Source organism: Morone saxatilis, unplaced genomic scaffold, assembly GCF_004916995.1.
Source record: "Morone saxatilis isolate NCDOM2014 unplaced genomic scaffold, NCSU_SB_2.0 Contig9, whole genome shotgun sequence".
NCBI classification, from domain to species: domain Eukaryota; kingdom Metazoa; phylum Chordata; class Actinopteri; family Moronidae; genus Morone; species Morone saxatilis.
In genome coordinates this window covers 6,969,610-6,979,392 of record NW_023340268.1, presented here as the reverse complement: position 1 = coordinate 6,979,392, position 9,783 = coordinate 6,969,610, and the positions used below count along the sequence as shown (strand labels likewise).

Sequence of the window (9,783 nt, the reverse complement as noted above, 5' to 3'; positions counted from 1 at the left end):
AGAGAGAGAGAGAGAGAAGCAGGAAAGAAACTCTGCTGAGACACAGATGAGTGTTAAAGTAACGTCGGCTGTATGCGCATTAACACATGTATTGCTGCTTTCAAGGGATCTACTGAACAAATGTTACTCTAAGAGCAATAAGGGAAAACAATGACCACAGCTTTGTTGACATGATGGACTTTCACCTAAAATACAGGTAAGATGTGTTTGATTATGTAAGTTATATGGACTTTCTGGGTCATTTATTTTGGTTTTGGTTTGGCTTCACAGCCACAGAAAGAATACAAACTTTTTAAATGAACTTTTACCCATACCCTTATATAAAACGAGGGCTTATAAATGCAAAAACAAAAGAAAAACAGAAATATAGCTTCTGAAATTGACACAACCTGGAGGAGAAATCCAAATAACTTTAACAAATTAGGTTCAGGAGTGCTCAACACAACTCACATGTACATGGAAGCAGACGAGGTGCAATTCGAAGATAAGAGACTGTGTTGAGTCTTTACTGATGAGCTCGAGATAACTGCTGTTTCCTCTATCTACTGTAGTTGCGAAACACTGAAGATGCAGCCTGTGTTTGCATGCAGCCTTCTGCTTTGTGAACAGTTTTATTCTTGAGCAGGTGCAGTGTAAGCAGGAAATGATAAATTGGTCCCAGAGTTTGTTTGACTTTATTTAAAGGCAAGGAAGTGAAAACGAAAACGAGAGAGTAAGATAGCAGCAGAGAGAGAGAGAGAGTGTGTGTGTAAAAAGAGAGGGCTGAGAAAGAGGTTAGACTGTGGGGGTAAACTGACATTTACGACCGCAGCAATGAGTTTTCACACTTATGTGCTGAAATGTGGCTCCATCACAGGCATGCAGGCAAGGGTGTGAGCTGGAAAGAGAGACCTGGTGTTGTCTAAAAATAGAATTTATTCAGTTTTTATCTGTTTCTTTCTTTGTCTTTGTCCTATGGAGGTCCCTGTTGAGCTGCACAAATACCTCTAATCCTCTATCACAGTGACAGACTGAGCTACACTGCCATGATAAAACATGATAAGACATTTTACTTGCAGTAGCCTATACAGATACTCTGAAGGCTCATAAAAAAATGTACATTCATTTAAATCTACTCCTCTACATTGAATTCATCCAGTAACACCAGCACCACTTCACTGCAGTGAAGGCCATCAGCCCTGAAAGCCAGTGGTGGAAAGTAATTGCATTTACTCAAGCACCATAATTAAGTACATTTTTTAAAATGGCATTTCTGCTTTATTTAGATAGTGACAGCAGGAGAGAGACAGCAAAGGCAGGAGAGAGAGAGAGGGAGAGAGAGGGGATGACATGCTGCGAAGGGCCCTGGCTAGAATCAAACCTGAGCCATAAGTAGCCCTGTCCTTAAGTACAATTTTGAGGTATTTCATGCTACTTTATATTTCTACGACATTTCCGAGAGAAACATTACACATTTTCAGTTACATTTATCTAACATCTGTAGGTATTACGTTTCAGATTAAGAGTTTACATGCAAAAACTTATGAGCTTACAAATATGTTTTACTATTAAACTATTACCTACAATTTGCTACACATAAACATATTGTGAATGTATTATTTAAAAGAAAGAAGTGTTTTTGTATAATAATACGTTTTGCTGATGATACTTTTATACTTTTAGACTATGGTATCTCTACAGTACTGTTACTTCATTAAAAGATCTGAACACTTCTTCCACCCCAGCCGAAAGCAGAAGTGATCTGGTTTCTGCAGGTTTTGAGACTTTTTCGACTCTCATTGGTCACCTAAAAATAAACTGTATGAACATGTTTATCACAGATAAAGGCTCTGGCTTACAGTATCTGAAGGCCTTTCCAGAAAGACTCACTCATCTGGTATGAATGCTCTGCTTCTTCGTGTGTGACATGTTTAATCGTTGTTTATCTGTTAGGACAGTGGTTCCTGACCATTTGTGCCCCTCATCAAATTAACTCAAATAGCCGTACTCTTGGTCTTATGAATGGATTATAAACTGGATGTTACTTAACACTTTGAGCATCATCACTGTTTGCTGACTATTTCAACTGTTCATCCATTATTTTAACTTTAAATACTGAAATATGTATTCATTAGGTTGCTTTTATAAACATTGAAACAGTGTATCCATTAACATTTAGCTAACAAACAGCTAGTTTAACTGTTTTTCCATTGTTTTAACCATTTCAGCTGTTTATTCTATTAGCTGTTTCAACTTTTCATTACTTTTAGTCTCATTATTTAAACTCTAACCATTTATCCATTATCTTTTGGCTAACTATTTAAACTTCTCTGCTCACTTGCTAACTACTTTTCACACACTCTTGATTGCAACACATGATTTTAATTTGTTACAACTGACTCAGGTTGATTGAAATTTGCTAATTCGTCGAGCTTCCCACACACACCCACCCCCACCATGGTAACAGCAGAATACCCCCTGAGGTCTAGGCTACCCCCGGTTGGGATTCATTGTGTTAATCTGAAAAAGAACAACTTCCAGATAGGTAAATGTATACCATTTCAAATGATGGGGTGTGTTCCTCCCAATTTGCACGAAACAGGACCACTTCCAAATAATAGGTGGGTCAGCTTCCTGTATCAGCCACGGTCACATGAATAGAATGACTGAGTTAATAATGCTATTAAGACTTCTAACAACTACAGGCTTTAGGTCATGTCCCAATTTGTGAGTCAATTGTTTCTAATACAAGTGCTGAGTAATGCACATCTGCTGTCACATGAAAACCTGGATCCTCTTTTGTTCTGACTCAAAGTTTCATGGATGTTTAAGCGACAGGTTTCAGGATCTTAGGAACTTCTGAAGTTTCAGTTTTTTAGAAATTCTTAATAAGAAATTATAAAATTTTCTTATTTAAGCCCACTTTAAAACTTTCTGTTCCTAATAAGGCAGCAGTGATTAGTAGAGTTATTTGCTGTTATCTAACAGCTATGTTTCTTCTTAAAGGTGTAGATACCTCTGAGATGATGGAGGATGACGGACTTGGTCATGTGATGGTGGACTGTGAGGTGGACGTTCAAATCACACAAACCAAAGCTCAGCCTCAGGCCAACAACAACAGACCCAGCTGGTCAAATGGTAATAGCTGCTTCTTTATTTGTTTTTATTTAATAAATTGTACTTCAGAGAACTCATTCATTTCTTATGAGTGTTGTATGACTTGATCAGGAGGGGCTTTTGGTTACCAGTGATAAAACATACCTTACATATTTTTGTATTTAAATGTATAATATTCATATGGGGTTCCATTTGTGCCCAAGTGGTGTTGTTGTATACTGTTTTTAAATACATACACCACTCAAAATCCCAGTTAAACTTTTCTTTATGTCACTAAAGTATAACAGATCAGTGAGATTTCCTTATGACCGACCCTACTCTATACCGTACCCGTTCTTCTACAGCATTAAAGAAGGATTATCACCACATAGTCACCACGGCGTCACGCTCACATACTTTAGATCCCAGTGAACAGACATGTAAAGATGTGAATGAGACATTGTTTAACTTATAAACATGCATTATTTCCATTTAAGTAACTTTAAGATTAGAGCAATCATCTTATTCCACACTGTCTGGCAGTATCATATACATTCTGTATGAGCTTTGTTCATTAAAGTTATATAATGTTTACAGTGATTGAAATGTTTAAATCCAAAACACTGATCCATCAAATGTGTTATTTTATATGCAATTCGTAGTCGAAGCTTACATACTTGTAATAAATGAAACCTTTGAACATCATGAGTTTGTGCTGACTGGCCCTCTGTGGGTCAGTGACATTTAAGGGGTTATTCATATTTGATTACCCTGAGGGTTTCTGCGTTGTTTTTACTTTCTTTTTCAGTGTGTTTGACAGCACAGCAGCTTTTCACTGCTGCCACGCACCACACTGTTGCTTTAAGTTCTCATTTTATACCTCAATTTTCTTCTTAGTTTCGGTGTTTATGTAATGATGATCCTGTCATGGATTGCTCTCTTGCTCTCTCTCAATCTCAGGTCAGTGTGTTCTGGCAGTCCCAAGCTGTTCAGCGTTAAACCCCAGCTTTGATCTATCTCTGTGCCGTGCCAAACTGGAGAACGATGGCTTCCAGGTCAGCACACATACAAGCATTGAAATGGCCTACTGTGGCATGCTGCAAAGATTCAGATATCTTTATGTTAATCTGTGTTTATTTCCTGTTAGATTCCAGTCAGAGACATGGAGGCTCCACTGAAGACAGCTCTGGACGTTCCCTCAGTGAGGAGATACATGGTTTTCAACTCGGCTCTCTTCCATTTTATATTGGCACCGGTATGATCCTCCAGCTCTTCTAAACTAAACTATTTACTCTAAACATATCCCTCTCTCTCCATTCCTCTTCAGGATTAACTGGCTCCCCGCTTTTCTTTCATTTCTCCTGCATGCTTTTACACTTCTGTTTTTGGTTTGCATCGGGTGGGTACTCTAATGATTTTCGCTTCCATAAAGTTTGGGAACTTGCAAGATGCAGATCACAGGAAGCCCAAGATTATCCATCATTTTGGATTCCCAAGTTTGAGTCAATCTGCAAAATTGCTACAATTAGCACAGCACAAGTGCACAGTATCTTACATAACACTCTTCTTGTCTACAGCTCTTCCTACGTCTTAAAAACTCCATGAGCCCTGTTTGTAAAGCAGGCTTTCTGTTAAATAATTTAAGTCTTTAAACCTAAACCAAGATAGTTCTAATGATATCAGGGGGTTATTTTCTCAAAAACGATAAAAAGATATTATACTGTTTTTATAAAGCTGGGTAGTACTCCACATGATCAGTAAACTGAACTCAGTATGTAAAATCAGGGGAGAGCTTTTTGCTCATTATGATCTTTGCTGAAATTGCTTAACTTGTGCCATTTGCACCACTTTTGAGTTAACATGCAAGAAGACAGGGGTAAAAAAAACACCTGCCTAGAGCTTTAGAGGTGCTGGTATACAGAGCCAGGATAGTCGTTTGCCCTTTGCTTTCACTTTTTAATATAAGCCAACTTACTCCTGCTCTGGAGTTAACGGACAGACATAAGATTCATATCAATCTTCTCATATAACTCTTGGCAAGAATGCCAAAAATTCCCAAAACGCAGAACTGTTTTTTTAATAGCTCCCAGCTGAATATTTTATATTTTTGCTATCCTGGTTAATATTAACAGCCGCTCCTCTGCCTCCACCAGGTGCTGTATGTGGTGGTGTGGTGCGCTGTGTTCTCCACCCTCCACCTCTACATCCCTGTCAGTGACTACTGGGTCCTTTGTCTCTCTGTCAGCCTGGTCTCCATCTTCCTCACCACTGCCGTCATCTTCATCCTCCATTACAGTAACAAGGAGGTAAGACGGTCTCTTACCATAAAAATGTTCGTCTCACATTTAAGTTTGGGTTCTTCTGAAGGGGGTTTATTTGAATATTCCTACAGTATTTGTACAAGAAGGGTAATGTGAAAAAATGTGTTTCTTTTTGTGTTCTTGTGTCAGATCAACATGAATTTAGATGTTCGGTTAATCCAGGTGAATGAGAGGATGGTGAAACACAAGTTGCTGGTGGCCGTGGCCGACTGGGTGCAGAACTGCACTGGAAACATGCAGGTTATTCTTCTAAAATCTACTGAAACTGTGAGAGCATGAGGCTCCATGTGTGCACCAACCGTTCAGGCTGATAAATAGCCGTTAGTGCAGCCCTGCTGTTGTCTTAGTTTCATCTTTTAATTGTGTGGGAAAGCAACACAAAGATGACACTGCAAATTTATGGTGACAACTATATGATACAAAAAGTAAGAAGACATATCTGCAGCCAGGACAACACCACAGTGACCAAGCAAATACACACCAGTAGCTGTGTATTGGGTCGACAAAACAGTGCAAAGTAGTAAAGTATTTAAATCCAATGTGGCTTTATGGCATACATCAAAAAGTCCCAAAATTTATTCTGACATGTTTGGCTTCTTTTCAAAGTTTGAGATCTCTACTAGAATGTAAAATAAAAGTTGTGTGTGTTTAAATAATGCCTGTCTGCACAACGTAAGTTTGTGAAGAGCAGTGGATTCAGTTTTATTGACCAAAGGGGCTTGCAACAAAAAAAAAGCTAGAACTCTGTGGGCTCGCTCGCACAAAATTCACCAAGATCTGTCAGCAATTGAGGGAATTGTTGAAAACTATTTTACTTGCAAGATGACATAAGAGCACTGAAAGAAATGCTAAAATAACAAACCTGCTCCTGTGGGACGATGATACCATACATGGCTCGTACTAGAGTGCATCTCCACTAATCATGTAGGAGTAAAGAGCTTTATGTGATCAATACAAAGGTTCTTGTAATAAAACTAGCCAAAATCTGAGACGTGGGTGGTGATTTAGTGGTCTGGAACAAAACTAGTACATCAGTAATGAACAACAAATTCAATAATTTTGCTTTTGCAGCCTCTAATGCTCTTGTATTTGTCTCTCTGCAGCTGTACTTTGTGTATTGGGACATGTCCCGTTGTCTGAGGGCACTGACTGAAACTTTAGAGGAGCGCAGCTTTGTGGCAAATGACACCCAGGTGAGTGAGTCGAGTACATCTGTCACTCTGTTTGTTCTTGTGCTGCTTTATCGATTTTTTTCTCGTGCTCCCATGTTAGTCCTCCCTCAGAATCAATGGAAACATAATTCTAGTTGCTGTTGAGAGGACATTTATATCTGGACTTTGGGTAAACAGAAGTTTAGTCTTTGAAGAATAGCGTCACATGTCATAGCCAGAGGAAGTTGAAGTGATACCAGTCAATGTCACACTTTCACCAGAACAAACTGAAGAGGAAAATGTCCCACCTCGTCCTTGTGGCCGAGGTCACGGCTGATGATCCCGAGGTTGATGAGTCAGATGTGGAGCAGAACTCAGATGAACAGAGGCCGCTGCTGGGAAATGAGGACACGGGCTACAGTACCTCATCCAGCCAGCGGGAGGACGCCAAAGTCACCAAGAACTACAGCCTCATCCCTGATGCATCGTTACCTGCTCAGGTAAAGAGACTCTTTAGTTCCCATGCGGAGGGAAATTATTTTAGAGCCTGATCAATATATCAGTGGTCTTATTTTATTATAGATACATCAGAATTAACATGTAAAAAGATGTAAAAAGACATGTTAGTGCCTGTAAAATGCATCAATAAATGTGTTATAAGGGTTTTATGGTTTCTAGACCTTTGTTTTCTTAATGCTGTTCTTTAGAATAATTCAGTTAAGTTAGTTGGTGAGTTTTTTTAATAGTAGTTTGTTAGTTAGGAACTTTACTGAACACAATATGGGGGGGGGGATGAAAAAAGAACAAAATCTAACAAACAAAAAAACAAAATTTAATCTTTATTACAACTTTTGAATAAACACATTTAAGTCATTGCAAAGTTTGCAAAGTTTGTTTATGTAATATGTTTAAGTAGCTTTATTTTCTCAAAAAATATATTTTTAGTGACCTTTGACTGGTCCAGACATTTGAAAAGCCAGTGAAAAGATTTTATTTTCTGCTATTCAGTATTTTAAAATATATTTGGAAATAGCAGGTATTTATCGTTTATATTTCATATTTTTGAGCACCTTTGGCCACAAAAAGATCTCTGAAATGAGAATATAAATGTTTTGCATTAGGAAAAAATAACCAACCTACGTTTTTTATTCGAGAGAAGAAACTCCAGCTATCATATTGCCTTGAGATGATTTATACAAAACACAATTAACCAATTGATTATTGTTATCTTATAAAGTGATAAGAAAATATGCAGATAAAGATAATCTTCAGGAAGATAAGGAAGAGTCATTCAGAAAATTCTTCAAGATCAAAACTCTAGATAGTTTCAGTACCACCACCAATCTTTACTGTATTATTCTCCATACAGGTAATATTGTTAACTTCTAAGTGTTCTTGTTTTTCAGGCTAAAGCCTACCAGCTTCTGATAACTTACAGTGCAGCTTATGTGAAGCTGCTCGTGTCTGAGAGGCTGACTGGACCATCACACCACCGCCTACGTCCCCGGAGGAATCACTGTACCACCGCCCCTTTATGCCTCTGCCAGTACATCAAAAAGAAGATCCTTCGATAAGAGAGCTGTCAGACCAGGACGCCTGTACATGGAACTGGTGGACTACACTCAAAAAAGACTTTTGCTTTGCACACGGTCTTGAACAGGAAAACCAACAAGTAGAAGCACACATGGATTGGGTTACATGTTCAAGGACATTTTTATCAAATAAAGGACGTGTTTGGAGCTTCACGCTCCTGATATATGTGTTTTTAAGACTGTTTTTCCAGCCTGCAGGCTACCCCTGCTGCTGTTTTCACACCGCTCCGTGTTTGCACATCCTGGTCCATTTGGTCCCAGCGATCTCTGCACCCTGCCAAATGCTGTTACACTGAGAACACAATGAGGTCTATTCCAGCTGCTGTAAAACAATATTTGTACTGCTGTACACAGCCAAGGCCTTAGTTACTGCTGTTTAAATTATTTGCACAAACAAAAAATATTGATTCTTATGTTTTGATTGAATTTGAAAAATGGCTACAGTGTTTGTGGATGAACTGAAGGCAGCGGTTGAGAGTAACCGAGTACATTCCAAGTTCTGTACTTAGGTACAATTTTAAGGTACTTGTACTTTACTAGAGTATTTCCATTTTGCGCTACTTTATACTTCTACATTGCAGAGGGAAATATTGTACTTTTCACTCTACTATATTTACCTGACAGTTATAGTTTTGAGTTACTTTTCAAATTAAATCACTGTCTGCAAATTACCTGGCTCTGTAGTTTCACCAACATTCTTGGAAGGCTGAGCTGTATTCACTTAGTTGCAATCTGAAACTTCACCGCTAGATGTCACTAAATCCTACACACTCATCCTTTAAGTAACGGATTGGGGGTTTGACAAGTGGCGTGTAGAGAAACACAGAGGAAGCACGCAGGGAAAGAAAGAGATTCCCCTTGATGCAGGTGTGTAATGATGCTGAAAGAGGGTTAACATGAATCATTGGCTTTAGTTTCCAGGCTATATTATCTCAAATGTCAGCAGCAGCTGAAGCACAAAACCACGTTTGTTGTTGTTCTCACACCTTTGGTTCTATGTGTGTAGGTGGATTAGTTATCTATGCATTTGTGTTTGCAGGAGGCTGGGTTTTACTTCCCACCATTATTACATATTACCAGCCATTACCCATCAGTCCTGATGCTGCGGCTGAGATGACAGCCCAGCGAGAGAGCTGCAGGATGACACAAACACACACAGCGAGACAGTCAGCATGGCTGACCCAGGGGAAGCTGGGACTGTGTGATGGAGGAGAGTGGCGTGCAGCGTGAGGCCAAGTTAAATGATCTCAGAGATGCTGGGTCTCCTCAGGAGGCTAAAGGGCCATCTGTGATCCTGCACACACAGGCTGGCTCTGATCCCACCTTTAGTTTCTCTCTCCAACTTGTTTTCCATTGGCCTGTTTGGCCCATACTTCACCTTTTAACATGTATTATTTAAAGCATTGATAATAGATATTTTATATAATAACAATGCATCAATTAATGTGAAAACAATGTGAATCTGCAGCTGCCCTTTGCTTTACAGAGATTTATGGTGAGTTTCAGATCATTGTTTAGCTATCCAGCCTGCAGCTTCACTGTTTTGGTTCACTCTCACCGCTCTCATGGTGTGAGTTTTCAGTGAAAAACCTCCAAAACCCACACTGTACACTACCTGCTCAGCACCAAATAAAGACTAACTGG

The 9,783-nt window shown here is 39.0% G+C and overlaps 1 protein-coding gene across 3 annotated transcripts; it reads left to right on the top strand.

Annotated features, from left to right (window-relative positions):
• Positions 1–6: 6 nt before the first annotated feature.
• Positions 7–9,783, top strand: LOC118343256 (transmembrane protein 268). 3 transcript variants are annotated; one of them, XM_035682024.1, is made up of 11 exons: positions 7–196; positions 1,266–1,400; positions 1,821–1,876; positions 2,986–3,117; positions 4,036–4,130; positions 4,223–4,330; positions 5,229–5,381; positions 5,526–5,636; positions 6,500–6,589; positions 6,829–7,047; positions 7,954–9,783. In XM_035682024.1, exons 4-11 carry the CDS (start codon positions 3,003–3,005, stop codon positions 8,119–8,121), a joined length of 1,059 nt encoding a protein of 352 aa, XP_035537917.1. In that variant the 5' UTR covers positions 7–196; positions 1,266–1,400; positions 1,821–1,876; positions 2,986–3,002; the 3' UTR covers positions 8,122–9,783. The 3 variants fall into 3 exon arrangements, with proteins under 3 accessions (XP_035537917.1, XP_035537918.1, XP_035537916.1); XM_035682025.1 differs by lacking the exon at positions 1,266–1,400; XM_035682023.1 differs by lacking the exons at positions 1,266–1,400; positions 1,821–1,876 and having other exon boundaries at positions 7,954–9,782.

Bases quoted from the DNA above. Each gene is read 5' to 3' on its own strand.
- LOC118343256 (XM_035682025.1), top strand. From the start codon at position 3,003: ATGATGGAGGATGACGGACTTGGTCATGTGATGGTGGACTGTGAGGTG. The intron at 3,118-4,035 runs GTAATAGCTGCT...TCTCAATCTCAG, and splicing joins CAGACCCAGCTGGTCAAATG to GTCAGTGTGTTCTGGCAGTC. The intron at 4,131-4,222 runs GTCAGCACACAT...ATTTCCTGTTAG, and splicing joins TGGAGAACGATGGCTTCCAG to ATTCCAGTCAGAGACATGGA.